General features: G+C 34.8%; 2 protein-coding genes across 4 annotated transcripts; one reads left to right on the top strand and one right to left on the bottom strand.

Moving 5' to 3' along the window:
- Positions 1-604: 604 nt before the first annotated feature.
- Positions 605-9,684, top strand: LOC114177772 (hydroxyproline O-galactosyltransferase GALT2-like). The gene is made up of 7 exons (XM_028063288.1): positions 605-1,932; positions 2,379-2,611; positions 2,976-3,266; positions 4,528-4,656; positions 4,786-4,959; positions 8,706-8,813; positions 8,906-9,684. The coding sequence occupies exons 1-7, from the start codon at positions 1,029-1,031 to the stop codon at positions 9,113-9,115; spliced, it is 2,049 nt and encodes a 682-aa protein (XP_027919089.1). The 5' UTR covers positions 605-1,028; the 3' UTR covers positions 9,116-9,684.
- A 9,918-nt stretch (positions 9,685-19,602) lies between these two features.
- On the bottom strand, positions 19,603-24,017 carry LOC114179935. 3 transcript variants are annotated; one of them, XM_028066446.1, is made up of 10 exons: positions 23,363-24,017; positions 22,971-23,073; positions 22,739-22,864; positions 22,296-22,633; positions 21,934-22,036; positions 21,083-21,849; positions 20,889-20,979; positions 20,158-20,762; positions 19,880-19,973; positions 19,603-19,807 (listed from the first exon to the last, which is right to left on the bottom strand). In XM_028066446.1, the coding sequence occupies exons 1-9, from the start codon at positions 23,981-23,983 to the stop codon at positions 19,920-19,922; spliced, it is 2,808 nt and encodes a 935-aa protein (XP_027922247.1). In that variant the 5' UTR covers positions 23,984-24,017; the 3' UTR covers positions 19,603-19,807; positions 19,880-19,919. The 3 variants fall into 3 exon arrangements, with proteins under 3 accessions (XP_027922247.1, XP_027922246.1, XP_027922245.1); XM_028066445.1 differs by having other exon boundaries at positions 19,880-19,978; positions 20,889-20,973; positions 23,363-24,015; XM_028066444.1 differs by having other exon boundaries at positions 19,880-19,978; positions 23,363-24,015.
- Positions 24,018-24,293: the final 276 nt, after the last annotated feature.

Consider the following 24,293-nt stretch of genomic DNA (forward strand, 5'->3'; position numbering starts at 1 on the left):
TATTTATTAAGTTAACAAAATTATATATTATAAATTTTGAAAATACAATTTGAATCAACTATTTTCCAATTATATGTTTACGTGAAAACTAAATTATGAGAAAATTAAAAATTAAACTTTTTGATAAAGGAAGATAATTAATTAAAGATTTGGTGACTTCGGTTCTCTTTAATAATTGGAGAGATATTAACATAAACTTATCTTTCACGCACTCTTAATCATAAATTAAAATTGTGAAAATAACAAAATTATAAATAAGTTTATTACTTTCTAACAAATTATTAGAAACTGAAGTAAAACTAAAAATAATTTATTTGCAATTATTACATAGCGTGGAATTAATCATTTCTGTAAATTTAAACTTTAAAATATTGTATCATAGGATTATTTATGTCACTATTAATATTTGTTGTCCTTGGTCGTAACTAAGCGCAATAGTACAAAATTCGAAATGCTCCTTATGAATGAAATCAGGACATTAAAAACGGAAGACAGTTACTATCGGAATTTGGCGATGAGAAATGATTAAATAATAAAATAAAGTGACAAACTTTCATTTTCTTTTTCCTTAACGATTTCTTCTTCTTCTATTATTTTATTTATTTACTATCTCTATTTTAAATTCTGGGTCCCCTCCCTTTGTTTTCAAATGTCATCATTACAGCGTTCATTTCCAGGTTCATAGCCATTCACTTTCCAGGGTAGTGCATTAGGGTTCCGAGTGGAGATCGACTTTTTAGCGGAGTTCTGTCTAAAGCTTGTAGCTTTAATGGTTCTCCGGGTCCAACTGAAACGGGTTTCTTTCCAATTTGTTGATTCCTTGTTACATTGGTCGATTTCCGAAGCTCGATCTCTCCCGCATCGCTGAGGTTTGATTCTTCTGATTCCTTTGAAAATGTCTGGCACTGTTTCCTAATGTAGGACCGTTATACTTTTGTTGAGAATTTGAGTGTGGGTTTGCCTTCCAAATTTGGTCTTGTGGGGAGAGGAGATTGTTGTTGTGTCTGTAGAGTGTGGTTTTGTTGGAGATGAAGAAAACGAAAAGCGATCCTCCTAACACGCGGAGATTTAAACTGTCTCACTTTTTGTTTGGCATTGGGGTGTTGTACTTGTTGTTTGTGTCATGTAAATTTCCACAGTTTTTAAGAATTGTGTCAACGTTAAGTGGAGATGAGAGTTATAATAGGTTGGAGGGTGCAGCCGTTTTGGACTCTGAAGATTCAGATTTGAGCAAGTCTATTGTGAGTTCTGTTTATAGAGATGCATTTCACAGGAGATTGGAAGATAATGGGGATCAGGATGCCCCCTTGAGGCCAAACACGGAGCCAAAGAAGGAGGAGCGTCTTTCGGAGTCTACGATGCATATTCCGCCTCGGTATGGTAGGATAACTGGGAAGATAATGCAGGAATTTAAGAGGACCAACGATTTGTCTGTGCTTGAGAAGATGGTGGAGGAGGCATGGATATTGGGGTTGAAGGCTTGGCAGGAAGTAGAAAAGGTTGATGAGAATGAGCCGGTTAAAAGTTCTATCCTTGATGGAAAGCCTGAGTCATGCCCTTCTTGGGTGTCCATGAATGGGCACGAGTTGATGAAAGGAGATAATTTAATGTTTCTTCCCTGTGGGCTTGCTGCTGGTTCTTCGATCACTGTGGTTGGGACACCCCATTATGCTCATAAGGAGTATGTTCCCCAGCTTTCCAAGAAAAAGAAAGATGGAAGGTTGGTTTCAGTTTCACAATTCATGGTTGAATTGCAAGGGCTTAAGTCAGTGGATGGGGAGGATCCTCCAAAGATCCTCCACTTGAATCCTCGAGTAAGGGGGGATTGGAGCAAACGACCTGTAATTGAGCATAATACCTGTTACAGAATGCACTGGGGAGCCTCTCAAAGATGTGATGGTCTGCCATCTGGGGATGAAGAAGAAATGCTTGGTATGATGTATCATATTTCGTATTCATTTTGAAGCATGTTATTTAGAAAAAAAAGTATTGCAGAATTGAACCTCCCTCGCTGTCATTATTTAAAATAAAATGCATTTGATATCATAGTAAATATGGAATAAGAAAACTCTAACAAATAATGAAAATAGGTGCACCTTACTACTTGGCTATTACGTGATCAACAGAGCAATAATTTTTACCTTCTTGATTGGTCTATTTTAATAAAGCAGTAAAACATAAAAATGTAATGGTTATTGCAGTTAAGTTATATTGCTAGTATGCATGAACTTAGGAGGGTCATCTTTCAATTTTTAGTAGTTTTGTGAATGTTTTTGTTTTACTTTTTATGATATTCCAGTTGCTTATAGTGTGAGTCTGGTGATGTATGACATATATCTGCTTGTAGCCTTGTAATTTTTTATTATTTTATTTGACAGTCGATGGATACAGACGGTGTGAGAAATGGATACGGAATGACATTATAGACTCTAAAGAGTCCAAATCAACATCATGGTTTAAGCGTTTTATTGGACGTGAGCAAAAGCCAGAAATGACCTGGCCATTCCCTTTAATAGAGGGCAGAATGTTTGTCCTTACACTGCGTGCCGGTGTTGATGGATACCATATTAATATTGGAGGTCGTCATGTAACTTCATTTCCATATCGGACTGTAAGTTTCTTCATGAGATAATATTAGGTGTTTTCATTTAATGACTCTGCTAAGCATCCATATGGTATGAAATTGCATATCTAGCTTCTTAATGATCATAATCTGGTGAGATAGGTGTTTTTTATTTGCTTTAATGAGTTAAAAAAGTTTTGGTGTATTTGTTTTACATATATTATGACATGTAGATTTAGAATTTTGGTTTCAACCGTTTGTGTTAATGGTAATAGATCATGTTATACACGTTGAAGGATGACTCCCTTAGCTTAAACATTGAGAATACCTGGAATTTATTCCCATTTTTCTATAATCTGCTGCTGTGATCAGCAGATTTTTTTCCTGTCTCATGTTTTCTATTTTTCTTCAGGGATTTACCCTTGAGGATGCTACAGGATTGGCAGTTAAAGGGGATTTGGATGTTCATTCAATTTATGCTACTTCTCTTCCAACTTCCCATCCTAGTTTCTCACCTCAAAGGGTACTGGAAATGACAGAGACCTGGAAAGCCAGACCTTTACCAAAGCATCCTATTAAACTTTTCATTGGAGTTCTTTCAGCTTCAAATCACTTTGCAGAACGCATGGCGGTTAGAAAGACATGGATGCAATCTGCTCCAATTCAGTCTTCAGACGTAGTAGCACGATTCTTTGTGGCACTGGTAAGGTTTTTATCTTTATTTATATCTGGCATGTAGTGATTCACTAACAACATGAGCACAAATAGACACCTGATACCAAGAATGTCATAGGGTACAGTAAACGTTTCATGTACAAGGGAAAAACAACTTTCCTAAATTATTTCTTGGAAGTTCTAACTTCTAAGGAAAAATTTTGTGTTTCAATCATGATGAGGAAATAATAGAACATCTGGTTTGACTTCAAGCATGTATTGGTTATCTATTGCAAATAGAATTTGGAGTTACCACATCAGGATTGGTGTTTCAAATATAATAAAATCAGAAGAAAACAGGAGCTCTTAGTATGAGTTTTTCACTTAACCAACCAAGAATATTAATTATACTTATGTTTGGAGTTTGGTGCTATAATTGAGATTTGGGTAGTGAAAGGAGTGATCATGTTTTACAGTAATTAGTGAAATTTGTTTCGGTTAAATGAAGCCTGACTTGATATGTACTACTGAATTTACCTTAGAAAGAAGAAAAAGAAAAAACTTTAGGACCAAAGTTCCTTACCAATACAGGCTATGTGATCCCCATTGGCAATGGAACCCATTGACCTTGGTGTGTGACTTAAGCATGCTATGTGAATGGTAAGAGAGTTTTAAGAGTTGGGATAGCTGTCACCTTGACTAAGCTATTTTGGGTTAGGTTCCGTGAAGCTATCCTTTTTAAAAAAGATATCTGCACGTACAACTTTTATTCTTCCAATCTTCAGCGCATAGTGTTGCTATAATTCACATGCAAATGCATTGGACGAGATTGATATATTTGGTTAAACCATAATTCAATACATAGTAGTGTTTCATATACTAACCATTCATTTGCCTTTCCACACTCCTAACAGCTTAAGCGTTTTGGATAATTGGTTCATGGTGTGGTATTAGAGCTATTTAAGATCATGTGGTCTACACTGATTTCCTACAGTAGGCATAGTGATAGAATCACAAATATACACTAAAATGTTGGATTTTCATGAGATATTTTCTATGCTGAAATGCCCTTTTGAAATATAATGCAATTACTGAAAAGAACATCATTTGTTAAAATTTGTACACAATTAGTTATACTTAAGTACTTGAAATGTGCAATCAATGTGTACATATGAAAATCTGAGTTTTGGGTTTGTTTGAAATTCGTAGATGGTATTGCGTATTTTTGTTTCATGTCTCTCTCCCTCGTAGTAGTGATATTCTATGGCTAAATTTTCTGGTTTTTTGCCTGTTGTAAACAACAATTGTAGAATACAAGGACGGAAGTGAATGCAGTGCTGAAGAAGGAGGCTGCTTATTTTGGTGATATTGTCATTTTGCCCTTTATGGATCGCTATGAGCTTGTTGTTCTTAAAACTGTAGCCATTTGTGAGTATGGGGTGAGTTCAATTCTTTCAGCTACTGAAAACTGCTTTCCTTTCAATTTATTTAATTCTTTCCTCCAATTGCTTAAACCTGCTTCAACTCTTAAATACCTTGAGGATATTAGTTAATTTTCATTTATGCAGATTCAGAATGTGACAGCTGCATATGTTATGAAATGTGACGATGATACATTTATTAGGGTGGGTACCGTCTTGAAGGAAATTGAGAAGGTCGCCCCAGAAAAGCCCCTTTATATGGGCAATCTCAATCTCTTACATCGGCCTCTAAGAAATGGCAAATGGGCAGTCACTTATGAGGTATTATGATAGACATACATGAGCTTTGTATGCTTTACTTTTTCTTGTTTGTTAATTTAACAATCAATTTCTTGCTCTCCTCGGAGCTTAAATGATATATTTGATATTAGTGTTGTTAGATATTGTTTGATATTGTTAAGATATTGTTAGATATTGTTAATCACAATATCAAACAATATCTTCTATTTACTCTATTTATTTTTAGTTACTCTTTAGTTGTACCTCTCTATTATGAATAGATTACTCTATGTGTGGTTTATACTCAAGAGAGATTAAACTCAAATCCTATTTTCTCTCTGTATTCAACATAGTATCAAAAGCCCCACACGATCCATGATTGAGAAGGGATCCTTGCAATAGTTCCTCTTTCCTATAGTTTAAGTCTTAAACCTATTTCACAAAAGCAAAATTTATGATTGAGAAGGAATTCTTGCAATCGTTCCTCTTTCTCAAGCTCTAAGCCCTAAGCCTCTTTTGCAATTTTTCAGGTTTCACCTGATTGTAACTTTGTTTTCTGCTTTGAGACATTTTTGAAGGTTTTGCAGTTTTCTACCCTTTCATGACTTCTTCCGCTACTTCTACTATTTACAATTCTGCCAATGCTGAGTCTGATCCTTCCGGCTACACTAATTATGTTAATGTGCACTTATCCTTTGACAAGTTAACTGACTCTAATTATGCCAAATGGTCATCAAGCATCAGATTATGGTCGAGTTAGAGGTATCTTGATCATCTTGTCCCGAAAGCATCTATTCTCACTCCTATTGAGGAAGATCGTTGGGACACAATTGATGCTCAATTATGTGTGGTTCTCAAGAGTACTCTTGATCCTTCGTTAAAGTAGATTTTTCGTTCCTACGAAACGTGTGCTCAAATCTGGGAGCATACTAAGTTATTATACACTAGTGATACTCAAATTCATGCTCTTTTTAATGAGTTCAATGAGTTATTGCCTCTTTTCCCTGACCTTGCCACAAAGATAGCGCAACGATCAAAGCTCTTCATGCTAGGGGCATTACACAGATTCCCATATTGGTGATCAGATTTTGGGTTCCCTGGTTGTTCCCACCTTGACTTCAACATGCTCTACTCTTTTGCGTGTAGAAGAGAAACCCAACACTGATACACCTGCTTCTCTTGATGATTATTTTGCGTCGGCATCTCACAGTAATGACTGTACTCGCCCTCACAAATAGGGAAAAGGGCATCCTAAGTGTGAACATTGTGGCAAACTAGGTCACAAGATTGACAAGTGTTATGCATTAAATGGTCGTCGTCCTTAATATGTTGCAGTTGTTCAGACCAATCATTCCCAACCTTCGTCTGCTGAGGATTCTTCTTTTGTTTCATCTGATACACTTGCTATGTTCAACAAATTTCTCAAATACTAAGTGTTCTTCATAACAGTGAAATTTGGGAACTGGTCCCGTTACCGTATGGAAAATTTGTTGGTTACAAGTGGGTGTTTGCTATTAAAGTTGGACCTGATGGTACTATTGATTGTCTCAAAGCTCGTCTTGTGGTCAAAGGTTATACTCAAATTTTTGGGTTGGATTATGGCGATACCTTTTCCCCTGTAGCCAAGATGGCTTTTGTTTGTTTGTTTATCGCCATGACTGCTCTTCAATAATGACCTCTTTATCAACTGGATGCTAAAAATGTTTTCCTCAATGGTGATTTGCAAGAAGAAATCTACATGGAGCAACCTCCTGAGTTTGTTGCTCAAGGGGAGTCTTTTGAGATGGTATGTCATCTTCACAAATCCTTACATGGCCTAAAACAATCTACTAGGGCCTGGTTTGGAAAGTTTAGCAATGTTGTTCAACAATTTGGTATGACTCGGTGTGAAGCAGATCATTCTGTCTTTTATCAACACTCGAGTGTTGGATGTGTTTACTTGATAGCATATGTTGATGACATCGTTCTTACAGAAAGTGACAACCATGGCATCTCTCAATTGAAACATATCTGTCACCATTTTTAAACCAAAGATCTTGGCAAACTCAGATACTTTTTGGGTATTGAGGTGACACAGTCCAATAATGGTATTGGTATATCTTAGAGAAAGTATGCCATGAATATTTTGGAGAAAACTGGGTTGATGAGTTTAAAGTTTGTTGATACACCCATGGATTCTAATACTAAACTTTTATCAAATCAAGAGGAGCTTATATCTGATCCTGAGCAGTATAGAAGATTGGTTGGGAAATTGAATTATCTTACAGTTACTCGTCCTAACATTTTCTTGCAGACAGTGTGGTAAGGCAATTTTTTACTTTTCCATGTGAAGATTATTAGAATGCAGTCATTCGTATCTTGAAGTATATTAAAAGACCTCCTGGAAAATGATTTTTATATGGTTCTAATAGCCATACAAGACTTGTTTGCTATTCAAATGCAGATTGGGTGGGATCTCCTTCTGATTGAAGATCTACATTTGGGTATTATGTCTCCATTGGTGGTAACTTGATTTCGTGGAAAAGTAAGAAACAAAGTGTTGTAGCAAGATCCAGTGCAGAAGCAGAATATAGAGCTATGACCTCAGCTGTCTTTGAACTTGTTTGGCTTAAGCAATTGCTTAGAGAGTTACAATTTGGAGATGTCACTCAAATGACACGTGTGTGACAATCAGGCTGCTCTTCATATTAGCTATAATTATGTCTTTTATGAGAGGACCAAACACATTAAGATTGACTGTCATTTCATTTAGGAAAAGATTATATCTGGAGACATCAAGACTGAGTTTGTTAACTCAAGTGATCAGTTAGCAGATACTTTTACTAAGTCTTTACGGGACCTAGAATTGATTATATTTGTAACAAGTTTGACACATACGATTTGTATGCTCCAGCTTGAGAGGAAATGTTAGATGTTGTTTAGATATTGTTTGATATTGTTAATCGCAATATCAAAACAATATCTTCTATTTATTCTATTTATCTTTAGTTACTCTTTTTGGTTGTACCTCTCTCTATTATAGATTATTCTATGTGTGATTTATACACTAGAGAGATTAATCTCAAACTCTATTTTCTGTATATTCAACAAGTGTCTTAGTTCATTGTGCATCCTACCCTCTAAGATGTGAGGGTGAAGTTTGTTTTCCCCTATATAGGGTCTTGAAAACATGAGGGTGAAAACTCTAGAACTTCTTCGATGTCATTAGTCATAACACTTCGCAATATCAAACAATATCTTTTATTTATTCTATTTATCCTTAGTTACTCTTTTTGGTTGTACCTCTCTCTATTATAGATTATCCTATGTGTGATTTATACACAAGAGAGATTAATCTCAAACTCTATTTTCTGTATATTCAACAAGTGTCTTAGTTCATTGTGCATCCTACCCTCTAAGATGTGAGGGTGAAGTTTGTTTTCCCCTATATAGGGTCTTGAAAACATGAGGGTGAAAACTCTAGAACTTCTTCGATGCCATTGGTCATGACACTTGTGCAATACGATTACTACTATTTACGAGTTATATGCGCAGGAGTACAAATATGATTTAGATGTTTTCTATTCTTTAACTGGAACCTGTTGTCAGTGTTACTCTGCTGCACTCTACTTTTGACTGGAACTGGTGCAGTAGCGTTTCATAATTTTATTACATTTTTTATATTGAATTCTGTTTTCCTTAGTTGTTGTGCATGTCTAAAATATTTGGTGACAAGTACACAATGCGCGGAATGCTATAAATTGTTCTTTTTTCGTTCTATTCTGAGGTATTGTGTTTTGTTGTTGCAGGAGTGGCCAGAAGAAGTATATCCTCCTTATGCAAATGGACCCGCATATGTAATTTCCAGTGATATTGTTACCTTCATCCTATCTCAACACAAGGATAGGAGACTAAGGGTTAGTTAACCTTATATTTTTCATCCCTCACTTTCCAAGTTGCCACATCAATAAAATTCATTGGTGACTGAAATATTATATTGTGATGGCAGCTGTTTAAAATGGAGGATGTAAGCATGGGAATGTGGGTTGAGAGATATAACAATACTGTTGCACCAGTCCAGTACTCCCACAACTGGAAGTTTTGTCAGTATGGATGCATGGAGAGCTACTTCACTGCACATTACCAATCACCAAGACAGATGATCTGTCTGTGGGACAAATTGTCAAGAGGTCGAGCTCGTTGCTGCAACTTCAGATGACCGCAAGTACAACTTTACCTCTTTCACTTCCCACTGCATCTTTGTATTCTTTATACCCTTCTCCCGATCTTTAGTCCACCTAGGTTAATATTTGAAGAAAACTACGATGGTAACAAAAGTTATAACAAATTCAATTTACAAGAAATAGAATTTTGCACTAATGTTTCCCAAGGAGGTGAATGAAAGGAACTGAGATGAAGCATCATGAACTACTATGGGGTTGGTCTGGGAGAGGGGTGAAGGGTGAAATTTCCATTCGGTACTTTGCATATTTCTGGCTGAGGGTTAAATTTTGTGGGTATTTCATGCTTTATACCTAGCGTCGCTCGCAGGATCTCTGATGTCATTCACTTATGTGGTGGTACAATTGAAAAGTTTAATTGCTTATTGTAATTCCAAACAAAGAGTTAGGTGAGGGTAGGGGAGAGTACCTTATTTCATGGCTAAGTATGTTTTATTGAGGGCTTTTAACAATGAATGAAAGTGTAGTGGTAGAAGTTGTACCTAATACCATGTTGTCTTGTCATAAAAGCTCTGTCTGCTGAGTCATTAGCTAGCACCGTTATTTACATCTGTGTCTTAGGATTTAGCTATAAATAAATATTTGCTTATAAATTAAATTTGATTCTTTGATTATTTTACCATTAAGTCCCTTTATTTTTAAAATTAAATAAACAAGTTTTGTCCTTCTCTGTCTACTTTTATCTTAAATTGTCATTTTCAATTCAAATGTTTGGGAGTTTATTATGAATTTGAGATGTAAAAGCTGAGGCTAAAAATTTAGTAAAAACTTGATAAAAGTTGAAGAATTTTATAAGATGTGACATTAGGATTTGAAAGAACAAAATTTGGTATATCTTGAGGTGAAATTTCATGTTTCGGTTACTAAGTCTTGAATAGAAGGTTTAGAATAATTTAATTAATTAATTGTGTAGATTTTCAGAATTTGAGAATTTCAAGTAGAAGGAACTAAGGGTAAAATGAAGCCTGAATGTGTATGTCAATAAATGAGTGGATAAAACTATAAAAAAATTAAATTGATGATAACGTGAATTGATTTTTGTGTATTGTAAGTACATTTGCAGCCCCTTCAAATGTAATACATCTTTAAACAATTAGTTTATCCACTTAAGTAGTATTGTAAGTTCATTTAATATTTCTGTTTTCATACATAAGAAATATTGTACTTGCATTCAATTCTACAAAGACACGGAACAACATTCATGCATTTTGAATAAGAATTTTAAGATTTGTTGTTCCTTTGAGTTATTAGGTATTTTTCAGTTGTGCGAATGATGATAAAAAAAAAAAAGATAAGGTGAAAAGTAGAGATAAATGTTATATAATGTGTCGATGTAAGCATATCATAGAACTCTATAAGTATAATGTAAGATATTACTACATAAAGTTTTATACTATCACATAGTTTGCAGATCTGTTTAAACAATATACTAATTTACAATGGCTTAAAATCGACTGCTATATGGGCGAGTGCTATCATATTGTAAAGGCTACCTGCACCCCCTACAATTATTAACTGCAGCTCAATAATAGAAAATAACTCAAACACCCTCGAACATCACTACACGACATCGTTGTTACCTGTCATTTTCACTATCATCGTCACTGCTGAGAAAGAAGATCATTCCACTACAGAGAAAGAAGAAGAAAAACACAACAGAGGAAGAAGAGAAAATGAAAAAAAAAAAAAAAAACTCGTTCCAGCAAGCTCTTTGCCGAACGTATATTGTGTTCTGGAAAGGTCTTCTAACACGTATTTTATATGTTCCGGAAAAATATTTTTGAAATACATTTTATGCAGGAATGTTTTGAAAAAATTGTCACGTATTCTGAAAAATTCATATAAAAAATCCTATTTCGAAAAATCTTTTCCGAAATATATTCCATACATTCTGTATATTTAATTATGAAAATTCTGTTTCAAAAATCCGATTCTGGAAATTTTATGTCGAAAATTTTGTTCCAAAAATTTTACCCGTTAAGGAAAGATTTCGGAATATATATATATATATATATATATATATATATATATATATATATATATATATATATATATATATATATATATATATTCTCGAGTGTTGAATTCTGGATAACTCTTTCTTGAACTCGAGTATAGTAACATGAGGTTGTTATCTGCTCTTGTACTTAGGTGTTGGAACACCAAACTGCTTTTGCACTAGAATGTCGAGCTACTCTTGTATTCGGGCATTGGAATGCTAAATTGCTTTTGTACTCAGGTACTAGAACGTCGAGTTTACTCATGTAATCAAACCATTGGAATGTGCAGTTTTTGTTTTACTCAAACACTATAATGTCGAGTTGCTTTTGTGCTTACTAAATTCTTCCTATATTCGGGTATTGGAACGCTGAGTTGCTCTTGTTACTCAGACACTAAAATGTTGAGTTTCTCTTGCTCTTGTACTTGGGTGCTGGAGTGGCAAGATGCTCCAGTACTCAGGCATTGTAACACCGAGTTACCTTGTACTTAGACTTTGAAATGTCAAGTTGATGTTGTACTCGGTCACTAGGACATTGAGTTTGCGCTTATACTTGGGCAATGAAATGTTGAGCTGCTCTTGTAGGATCATGGGACCTAGCTAACATTTCATGCTGGTGAGGTGAACTATGATCTCTTTTTGACCTTCGAGAATCCTCCCATAATTTATTTTGCTAATCCCAACATTGTGGAGATCAAGATTCTTCTCCGCCTTTATGGTTACTGAAGTGACCAGGTTGTTCCCAACATTTGGGTTGTCGAGTTCCTTCTAGACTGTTTATGCAAGGTTCAACTACTTGGATGGAGTTCGACAATTGGTCCTTGGGTTGTTCCTATTTGGAGAGATCTTTCCTTCTCCATTTTATCAAGTTGCTGACTCTTTTACTCAAGTATTCACTAGTGCAGAATGAGCTTTTAACGTCAGTCCATAAAATAACCAACGTAGAAAACGACCAGTGACATTTTTGCAATTAAAATTAAAGTTAACGTCGAAGCCCCTTCCCACAAATGTCAAGGGATGTCAGATCCCATTTAGCAGACGTCGAAGGACGTTGGACCCCCACCAGCAAACGTTGAAGGACGTTGAATCCTGACCAGCAGACATTGAATGACATCAAATCTCCACTAGCAAATGTTGAATGACGTCGAATCCCCACCAACAAACGTCGAAGGACGTCAAATCTACCAATTATCTGACATCAAATTGCTTAAAAAAAGCAGTGCGAGGTTAGTTTCCTTGCATTATTTCTTCACGCTATCTCTTCCAAGCCTCCCCCATTGTTGTGATGACGTTTCCCACTGCTTTGCACTCTCACCTAAGGTAAGTTTGTGGTTCATTTAACCCAAATACATGTTGCTTGACTACTTTGGACTGATTTTTTCTCGTGTTTATTGATTATTTTCGTGAATTGAGTGTGATTTGAACTCCTTTAAGCAGCGCACTTTCCTCCATTCTCCATTACTAGCGACGACTCCTTCACAACAATGATGACTCCTTCACAACGGCGACAAGGAGGCTTAAGGTGCTTAGTTCCCTCCAACTCCGTTAAAGGTTTGGATTCGTACCAAATATTGAATAGGTTTTTGTTTATATTGGTTGAAGTTTGGTATGCCTTGATTTGTATGCGATTTTTATTATGTTTCCCTTACATTTTTTTTATCTTAGCCAAATTTTTGTATGAATTTTAGGAAATTTTTTAAAGAAGTTTTTCTTACCACTTTTTGTCTTCGTTTACTTGTTATGTTTGTTTCATTTAAATTTGTAGAATATTTGTGAAATGTGCTTGAATTTTTCTACTTTTCGGTGTAGGAAAAATATAAATAAGTGAAATTAAGAAAAACAATAGCTTTTGACATTTGGTGCTACACTATTAGACGTTAAAGGACGTTGGCTTCCTGTATAACAGATGTCCTTAGACGTCGGGTTTTCACTTCACGATAATTGTGATGTCATCCGATATGATGTCGAAATTTAGGCAGACGTCAAAAGCTGAAAATACCAAACGTTAAAAACCTTTTTTTTGTTTTAGTGGTTGTACAGTCATGCAACTCTCTATTTTGTCGTTGCTTCGCAGGCTTCTTTCCAGACTTCTTAAATGAGATTTAGATAAGTTCGGAGGTTTTCTTTGTTGTGTTCTTCACAAAGTGTTGTCTTGTCGAGCTTAAGTAGTGGGTGTTCTTTTTTCTTTTGAGGAAGGGTGAGGATGATTTTGGTTGAGCTTTGGGTTTTAAATGAAAGATGATGTAAGTGAGACCACCCAAATTACAAGTTGTGCAGTGTGTAAAAGTGTTTTTAAAGAGAAACACAGTAGACTCCCAGGAAAGAGATGAGTCACAATGGACAAACTTAGAAACCTTGTCTTTCCTAGCCAAAGTTTTCCTTAGTCCAATTTTACATATTTCCTCATAGAAATCCTCAAGAAGATCACACCCACATTCTACAAAAGAGTATTACTCATACTCTCGAGTTTTTTCTCGTACCTTGTGTATATCGATCTATCAGCTTTCTCATGCATTTAAGATTTTGTGGTCCTCGAAATTGAGACCGATTTGTAAGTTGTCATCATTGTGAGCTTCATCATCTTAGTTGAAGTATTAGGCTCCCAAGAATAGAGCTTTAATTCAAGCTTATGTCTTTGAGATAATTCTTGAATGACTTTTCATCCAATCTTGTACCTTTGAGATAGTTCTCAAATGAATTTACATCCGAGCTTGTGCCTTTGAGATAGTCTCGAATGACTTTCCATACGAACTTGTGGCTTTGAGATAGTTCTCGAATGACTTTCCACTCGAGCTTGTGCCTTTGAGATAGTTCTCGAATGACTTTCCATCCGAACTTATGCCTTTTAGATAGTTCTCGAATGACTTCCCATCTGAGTTTATGTCTTTGAGATAGCTCTCAAATGACTTTTCATTTGGGCTTGTGCCTTTGAGATAGTTCTTCAATGACTTTCCATTTGAGCTTTTTATTATTAGCTATTGCATGTTCAACTATGATGCATGTTGCATGAAGTAAATATGATGATATTGGCCACTGGATCGCCTCAACCAATTTGGAAGTGTCGTAGTAAAAGTTGTCTATGGATTTATTGATTCAACAACTTTTCAAAAAAGCTTTATTATGCTTCACTAGGAATAATCTAAAGAGAATTCAGAAGCCACCAAAGTTGTGTGTTTCAAGGAGCGCTAGAAGCTCATCAAACGAAGATCACTAACTTGTAATTGAATCTAGTTTGATTAAGGTGAAACATCATTCAAGAGTAACTACTTTATCATCTTCTCTCTGTTGAAATAAACACAATCACACGAAAAGATGGAAGGACGAGACAAATGCACACACACTCTGTTAATTTAAAAAGTGAGACACACACACCATATAAACCTTTAATTCATTGCGTACTTTTTATTCAACTCGTAAGGCTTTTAAATAGCCGTGAAACATATATAATAAAATAATAAGTCGCCTCTTTAACATCATTCAAGAGTAACTACTTCAACATCTTCTCTCTGTTGAAATAAACACATGCACACGAAAAGATGGAAGGACGAGACAAACACACACAGACACTATGTTAATTTAAAAAGTAAGACGAACACACCATATAAGCCTTTAATTTGTTGTGTACTTTTTATTCAACTCGTAAGGCTTTTAAATAGTTGTGAAACATATATAATAACATAATAAGTAGCCTAAAATAAAGGAACAAACCCAATATTTCAACAGTATAACAATTACCCAATATCTCAACAAACAAACTTCCCAATTTGTTTTTAAAATACTTCAACTTACAATCAAATAAAAACTACCCTATTATTTAAGATTATTTAACAAAACTCCCCCATAAGCTTAAATTTTTTCTTCTCTTGTCTTGAACAATTTCCTGAATTGCTGAATCGATGTTGTAGCCAATGGTTTGGTGAATATGTTAAGTATCTACATTTCGCTTCCTACGTGCTCGAGCTCCACACTTCCATTTTTCACATTTTCCCTGATGATTCTCCAACATTGACAAACTTAACTGGTGCAAAGCCCTAAAACTGACAGGTTGCCTTGGAACATCAACAGATGCCACCTCTAAGTGAGCATGCTTTGCTCCACCCACATTATCCAATCAACTAGCAACCAGGACATTTGAGTTGCAATATCCACCAACTTTCCTTTGCTTCACTTCAATCCTATTAACCAAACGTCTTACAACATCAAGCTCACTTTCACACTTGCACTGAATCTCCCGTATTTGCTGTTTTGATTTTGGGGACAAACTTATCTTGATTCGATCCCTCTATTGGGGCTCCCCAACCCTTTTCCCCAATGAAAGGCCTCTAGTGCTAGGAATTGCCTCCTGATGAGGGTTGGGGCTTAAGGGCCCATCATCCTCCTACTTGACATTGAGGTTAGAAGGTTCATCACATTGTTGCCATTTGTACGAGTCATCAGAGACCAGCACTACTGGTGGTTGAACTGTATCCACAACCCATCTTGAATTCACATGTGAATTAGGGGACTTTCTACCCTCCAATTTTGAACTCTCTTATGGTTGAACCATGTTAACATCCTCTAACCTAGGACTCACTTGTAGTTGAGATGAATTCCCATCCTCCATTCTTGAACTCACTTAAGGCTGGGCCATAATCCCATCCTCAAACCCCAAATTCCCATTGGACGTAACCATATTCCCATCATCTAATTGGTGTTGAGTTATATTTTCATCCTTTACGTCCAGCTTCAAACACCTTTTTTGTAGGATGCTCTGCACCAATTTGTACATCCAATTTTTCTTCATTTCTACCCAGGCTGCTGGTGACCGTGCTTGTCCTTCAAGTACAATACCCAATTCTTTATCATAATCGAGTTGCCTTTTTCCTTTTCTTCAGTTCGACAAAACTTTGCTATATGATCAACCTTGCCACAGTTGTAGTAGCTTGTCGATCTGCATTCTCTTGCATAGTGGTTGTGCTTGCCACACCTGAAACATTCCATTTCTGACTTGGACCGACCTCCTCGACCCCTTTCTTGACCATGACCGCCAATTATGCAACCTGGTCTAATTTGTGTCTCTTCAACATCACCATGGTCTCGTTGATCTTATCCTAGGCCACCTCGTCATTTGCCTCTAGGACCTTGGCCTTGAGTGTTCCGAGTTCCATTCAAATCAAGTTGCACTTGTAATGCTTGGTCAAGTGGTTCCTTCTTCTTCCTTCTCCTTTGTTTGTGGGCCTCAAGTGATCTAGTAAGTTATTCCATTGAGAGAACTAACAGGTCCTTACAACAGTTTTTTTATTTTTATTTTATAATTGTTACCTCTTTTTTCACATTTTCCTTTATAATTGACATTGTTATAATTATTAGTAAATTTTAAATAATTTTTTGTTGTGTTTTTAATGCTAAATCAATATTTATCAAACATTTAAAGTTTAAATATTTCACATTTTGTATATAAAAATTGCTCAAAATATAACAAGAAACTCGTTGGCCAAAACTCATAAAGGAAGATTTCAAAATTTTCAAATTTTGGTAACAATTTTTTATTTATTTTACTATTTTTTAATATTTACAATTTAAATAATTCATATTTTATATATAAAAATTGCTCAAAATTTCACAAGAAACTTGTTGGCTAATATTCAAAGGGGATTGCTGTTATGAAATTTAAAAAATTTCTTCTTGTAACACTTTTTTATTTTTTTTCCTATTTTTTACAATTTACAATTTAAATAATTAATGTTTTATATATAAAAATTACTTAAAATTTCAAAAGAAGAACGCTGACAAACACGCAGTTGGTGTTTTGAAATTTAAAAAATTTTATCTTTTGGTAACACTTTTTTAACTTTTTTTACTGTTTAGAATTGAAATAATTAATATTTTATATATATATATATATATATATATATATATATATATATATATATATATATATATATATAAGTTGCTCAAATTTCACAAAAAACATGTTCATCAATTCTCAAAGATGATTGATGTTCTGAAATTTGAAAATTTTCATCTTTTTTACTATCTTTTACTACTTGGAATTTAAATAATTCATATTTTATATATAAAAATTGGTCAAAATTTCATAACCTCTAGATGTTCTCAAGACTTATCATTGATCTTAGATGAGTACAAAGATGTTTTCAAGAACCTTCCAAAGGGGCACATGAAAGAGCTATAGAACACCAAATTGATTTTGTTCAAGGTTCATCTATGCCTAATAAGCCAACCTATAGGACCAATCTTGAGGAAGACAAAGAGATCCAAAAGCAAGTGGGATAATTGTTAGAAAAGGGGTGGGTGCAACATAAAATGAGCCCTTGTGCAATGCTCGTAATTCTTATCACTAAAAAGGATATGTGCATAAATTGTAGGGCTATAAACAACATCACCATTAAGTATAAACATTTTATTCCTAGATTAGATGAATTTTGTAACCATTCCACAGTGCCACCATATTTTCCAAGATACACTTGATATGTGGGTATAATCAAATTAGAATATAAAAGGGAGATGAATGGAAAGTCACCTTCAAGACTAAATTTTGACTATATGAGTGGTTAGTCATGCTTTTTGTCTTGACCAGTGCACCTAGTACTTTCATGAGACTCATGCATCACGTGCTTAGAGAATACTTAGGCAAGTTTGTGGTGGTCAACTTTGATGACATCCTTACCGTTAGATGTGTTTATTTGATAGTATATGTTTATAACATTGTTCTTATATGCAGTTACCACCATGGCATTTCCCAGATGAAACAACACCTTTGTCACCATTTTCAAACCAAAAATCTTAATAAACTCAAATATTTCTTGGGTATTGAGGTAGCACAATCTAGCGATGGTATTGTTATATCTCAAAGGAAGTATACATTAGATATTGTGGAGGAAACTGGGTAGATGAATTCAAAACTTTTTGACACATCCATGGATCCCAATACCAAACTCCTACCAAATTAAGGGGAGCATATTTCAAATCCTGAGCAGTATAGAAGATTGGTTGAAAAATTAAATTACCTTACAGTTAATCGTCCTGACATTTCTTTTACAGCCAAGATCATTGGAATGTAGTCATCCATATATTAAAGTACATTAAAGGATCTCTTGGAAAAAGTTTGTTATATGGTTCCAATAACCATACAAGAGTTGTTTGTTATTTAGATGTTGATTAAGCAGGATCTCCTGATAGAATATCTACTTCTGAGTATTATGTATCCATTGGTTGTAATTTGATTTCTTGGAAGAATAAGAAACAAGGCGAGATTTAGCACAAAAGCAATGTATAGAACTATGACCTTAGCCATTGTGAACTTGTTTGACTTAAACAATAGCTTAAAAAGTTACAATTTGGAGATGCCACTAAAATGACACTTATGTTACAATCAGGTTAGACTTTATATCCATTCAAGTTAAATATGTTTTTTGTTTCTTAACTTACATTGAAAATTGAAATTAATTCGTTTTTAAAACTTTGGCCTAATTTAATCTTCAAACTTTAGGCATTGTGTATTTAATCTTTTTAATCAAATTTTGTTAAGTTTATCTAATTCTGAATATCATTTAAGTTATTTACATCACTTGACACATTTTCGCTTTAGTATTAGTTGAAAAACGTTGTTGAAACAACAAATAAACTAAATAAAATTTGATTTAACAAACTAAATTCATAAATTAAAGATAAAAAGCTAAATTGATCTAAAATTTTAAAGAATAACTAATTTCAATTTTTATTAAAGTTAATGATCAAAATCATATTTAACCCTACCAATTATAATCCTGTCTTTTACAAAAAAACCAAATACATTAAGATCAACTTTTAAAAAAAATCAAATACATTAAGATTAACTGTCATTTCATTCGAGAAAAAATTATATTTGAAAACATCAAGATTGAATTCATTAACTTATATCCATGTCTTCTATTTACCATATTTATGTTTTGTTCATATATACTTATGTTACTCTTTATTATAAATACATTTATCCTATGTATATTTTATGCATAAAAAGGATTAATCATATAAATTTTTCTCAATATTCAACAAAGAGAAAAATAAATAATGTGATTACACATAATAAAATTGATAGTATCAAATTAAGGAAAAGTTTACTTGAATCTATCTAAAAACCTTTAAATTGAATAACAATCTTTAAATAACAAATCTTGAATTTAAAAAATTAACAATTTTTATTTTTAATCCTTTTTATCTATGAAATTTTATTTATTTCTTTCACGATTAATTTATTATTTTCATTTATTTTTATTTTATTGTTTTTATTTTGTTTAACATATAGATTTTATAAAAACTAATTTATTATTGATAAATTACATCTTCATTAGATATTAATTGAGTTATCTTTAGCCATACTAATTTTTTAAATATCATATTTAAAACTTAATTAAACCTAATAAAAGCCAGGAGAAACTAAAAGTTTTACTTTCATGTTGAATTTTAAGTTCAATAAATAAAAAAAGATTAAAAGAAATAGAGCATGCTAAAACGTTAATAAATCAGTATTTACTGTAACAAGTTACGAAAATAAATCAGTAAGTTCTCGTCGACCTTTACAATGACACTCTTCCAGTTTCAAAACATCAATATGGTTGGACAATTACCGCCCCGGTTGAAAGATTTTTTCTTCAACATTAAGGGCAAAAGTCACCTTTGGTGCCTTCAAGCTCTGCATAACCAAGTTAAAAAAACATTACTTTTCAAATGGAGGAACCAATTTTGGGTACAAACATGCACTTACTGTTATTCTGCTATGGATGTTAAGATCATCGTGCATCTGACTAAGACGGTCCTTCGCAGTTTTTTCTGCTGCAAATGCTTTCCTGCAAGCTTGTCTAACCTAAAAAGATAAGGGGGTAAAAAAGCCTTATTTTGCCAAGCATTTTTCCTGTTATTTCTACACTAATTATCGTTATTTTGCATATACAGCCATAAAAAGAAGGGCTGGAACTGGTAAACTACATTAAATCCAAAAAACTTCACGAAACGGAAAAGAAAAAATATCGTTATGGCACTAACCTGGCTTCCATCGAAGACAGGGTTGATGTTGACACTATCAGCTGATTTTTCTAACATATTTCTTAGAAGAGATAGTTCCTTCATAAGGTCATGGGCAACCTCCTCGGCATCTAGTAATTGATTTTTAGAAAACTCAAATGCTCTTTCAGCATGAAGACGAAAAGAAACACAGTTCAAACATGTGCAAAGTCCTCGGCATCCCCTTGGATTTCTTTTTAAAATTCCTTTCCTGAAACCAACGGCAGGACCTCCAAGTTGTCCTACGACTTTCAGTTGAGACAAACTCTGACCACATTTGTGTGTCTCAGGTTGCTTCCCACAAGATATCAGACAAGAACTAGTTCCTCTAGTTTCGGAGAAAATTGATGACTTGGACAAGGGAGGTGTAGCTTTTTCTTTGGTTATGATAGGTAATTCTATTTCGTGATCAGAAACTGATGGGTAAGTAGAACTCTCTATTTTGCAGAGTCCATTTGATGCAACCCGTTCATCTTGCAGTTGAGTCACTTCCCATGAATCACGAGATGACTGAAATTCAGGAATTTGAAATTTTTGGCTTGAACTATCATTGTTTAATTCTATTTGATGCTGAGTACCAGAATTACCTGCACAATGTTCCAAGTAACAGCCATTTGAATCACTCGCAGATACCGTGGCCATGAAGAAAAATGGAAAATAAGTTATCTTCCACGAAAATAAAAAGCAATATTCACAAGAATTATCTTTCTTACTATTCAATAGAAATGGAAACAGTCTTTTGCAGTTTAAAGATCCAGCCTGTTTCAACAATTTAAACTGCAGACAACGTCTAAGAACCTGTTTCTTAAACACAAAATATAAGTTAAATTAACGAGGAAAGTAGAATCATAATGTTTTTCATGCAAGTTATGAGGAAATACATTTATGAAGTATTTAAGGTCCTCACCGATGTGATCTTGGATTCAAACTCATTTTTTATTTCACTAGCATTGTTATTACTACCTTCTGAAGGCATCGTTGAACATATAACTATGTCATTCCGCATACTTCCAACTTCGTCACCACTGTGTCCTCCCATGTCATATTTGCCTGAGATAATCTTCTCATATAGTGATCGAAGTAAATCATTCGAAACCCGGACGTGATTTAAACTTGTGACGTTCTCATCAACAGATTCACACTCCTCCAGATTCACAAACTGCTTGTTTTCATCAACACCGTTGACAAAAGGTCTATTTCGATCTTTGAGTGGTGACTCACTCTTGTGTCGTCTGGATTCCTGGCGACCCGCATTTTGCACAACATTTGCAACTATCTTAGCAGAGTGAAAATCAACCTCCATTACCGAACATGGATTAAGTTCTGAAGCAGTCAAGCACTCATCGTCTTTAACAATTTTCTCCATAAGTTCGTTGACAGAGGGAGCAGATAGACCGTCACCTACCTCTTCTTTTGAGTCCCATTGGACTGGCAATTCAGGCAAGTCTTGAGAAGGTGTCAATATTACATGAGATAACTCATTAGAAGTATAAATTAATACACAGTTTTCCACTCCATTGGATTCATCTGCACCATGCATGGGACTGCTGTCTGTCTTGTGTTCATCTATAGAAGCTTCTTCAGTTTGAGATGACAAAGGAAGTTGAAACCTCTTTGGATGCACATCTTCCTTTCCATCTTTAATACGAGTCTGATGATCAAATTTGGATCTATCTGTAAAATCAATTAGCTTCTTCATTATCCACAATTAATATCTAAATTATATTATTGAAGTTGTTGAAGACACAAAGAAGTTACCAGAGTCATCTTTGGTAAGATCCGTTAGAAATGGAAGCAACCTTTTATAGCTTACAGAACCTGGGTTTATAAAAAGTTTCTTGTGCAAATTCTGTCTGGGCACCTGCATGATCATTACAAATCATATTTAAATCTCCACCAAATATATAACCAATTTTGTCAATATTACTAAAATGCAGGCATACAAGGTTCTAGAAAACCCACAACAGCATCAAAAGTTTTATCTCAATGCTTAATATCATAAAATATTTCGTCCCCTGTCTGTTTAGGTAACATAATTATATTTTAGCAAAGATCAGTAATCAAATGTCTAACACAGAATTGGTGGAAAAAAAGATTAGAAACAAAGGAAAGATTGTTACTGATTTACTCTTGAAGAAATCCTTCCCCTTGTCAGCTTTAAAAGAAAACAGTTCACCAGCATGTCCTTGGGTGCTTCTGGTGAAATCCATGGGTTTGGCATTAACCTCTGAATTATCATATATATCAGCATTAGCAGGAGTTGTCAGTATATATTTTTCATTCAATAAACCAAACTCCCCCGAGCTACAAGCACTGTTATGACTAGGCTCGTTGCAATCACTACCATTTGTGTGGCTAGACAATTGATTAAAGCCATCATTGGGTAAATCACTTCTAAAAACGTTAACACCATTATCTGCAGTGGAATCAACCTTCAATTCACTCAAACATTTTTCCTCTGCAGGTGACACAAATAAACATTCAGTAGTCACTTCTTTTGAATCTAATTGCATTTCTTATTCAAGAAAGTAGTGGGAAGCTGTCAATTTTGACCCATTAGTACCATGCGTGGCGCAACCGTCGGTCTTGAGTTCTTCTTTAGAAGCCTCTTGATTTTGAGACGGCAAAGGATGTTGTTTGTCCTGTTCACCGCTCTCATTTTTCTGGCCAAAACCCAATTTTGGTGTAGCTACAAAAAATTCCAAACAAATTAAAATAATTCATCAAAGATACCTTAAATAAATAATCATCTGAATCGGTACAATAGTAAGGGGTTGGCAGCACAAAATAGTTACCAGAATCTTCTCTCTCGCTATCTCTAAGAAATGTAAACAACCTTCTGTAATTGACAGAACCCGGGATCTTGAACAACTTTCCCTGGAAACGTGGTCTGAGAACCTACATAGAGATCCCACATAACTATACAACTATAAAATTGGACTGTCAAAACAAGAATTTTTAGAGCGGAATTATCTACTAGAATTTTAACGAAGTCCCACAAAACTCGTTTAACCTAATCTCACAATTCGCCATGATTACAGCTAGAGCTACCAACTATGGCTATCTGTGCAACATCCGTTAAAAAATTCGGTCACTAGCTCCCTCCAAGAATAAGACGAGTTCACGGAAAAAATATTAGTAAATAAATACAATGAAAACTCTAAAAAAAAAAGAACCAGGCCCTTACAGTTTGGCTCACAAGTGAAGAATCATTCTTCATGTTATCTATCCCCGTAGTAGGTGTATCTTTGAAAGTAATATCTGCTTCATCTACGTTAACCTTTGAAGTTGAAGCAACACATACCTCAGAATCAAGTAGAGTCTTTGGTAACGCTTTTACATCCAAACCATCAATTTTCTCTAGACAATATCCGTTGTTATTTCCCTTGCAATCTTGGAATTTTCTGCCCTCTTCAGGATTCCCCAGATCGAAGCTCCGTGCCTCGCGAGAAAGCCCCATATCGGGACCTTCGGCAAGTTTCTTATCCGTACAATCGGAATCGTCGGCAGTCCCCTTCAGAAACGCGCCTTCGATCAAACTGGAGTTGGTGGACTGCGGAGGCGAATAGACTCGCCTGGCCCGAAGGTCCTTCATCAGATGGCGAAGAGGCTCGCCGTGCTCACGCTTGGGTTTCTTGCTATTGGTTCGATGAAAGGGAAAGAGTACTGTGTGGGGTTCGTCATCAGTCGGGACAGGATCGAACCGGAGTTGACCGGAGCGGTTCCGGTGAAGAAGAAGCTGCGACCTGCTTCGGGTGAGCGTTGCAGAGGCACGGTTCCGCTTCCGGGAGCTTGGGTCGATGTCCATGGCGTGATAGTAGTAGATCTGAGAAAATTTTGGCTATGGTTTGGTTAGATATATGAGAGGCATAATATGGCGGGAACAAAGGTTTACTTTTGGCGGGAAAAATATCTTCATTTACTGCTTTGGGTTCCATTCGATATATTTTTTTCTCCGTAGCATTCTCTCTTACTCTTACGGATATTTACGGGTGGGTAGATACTCGTATTAATTTTTTTAGTAATTTATTACTTAAATAAATATCTCTTTCGTACTGAATTTTATATAAATAATTAGATATTTACATAATTTTTTAATATCTATTAATATTATGAGT

Source organism: Vigna unguiculata, chromosome 3, assembly GCF_004118075.2.
Source record: "Vigna unguiculata cultivar IT97K-499-35 chromosome 3, ASM411807v1, whole genome shotgun sequence".
Classification (NCBI taxonomy): Eukaryota; Viridiplantae; Streptophyta; class Magnoliopsida; order Fabales; family Fabaceae; genus Vigna; species Vigna unguiculata.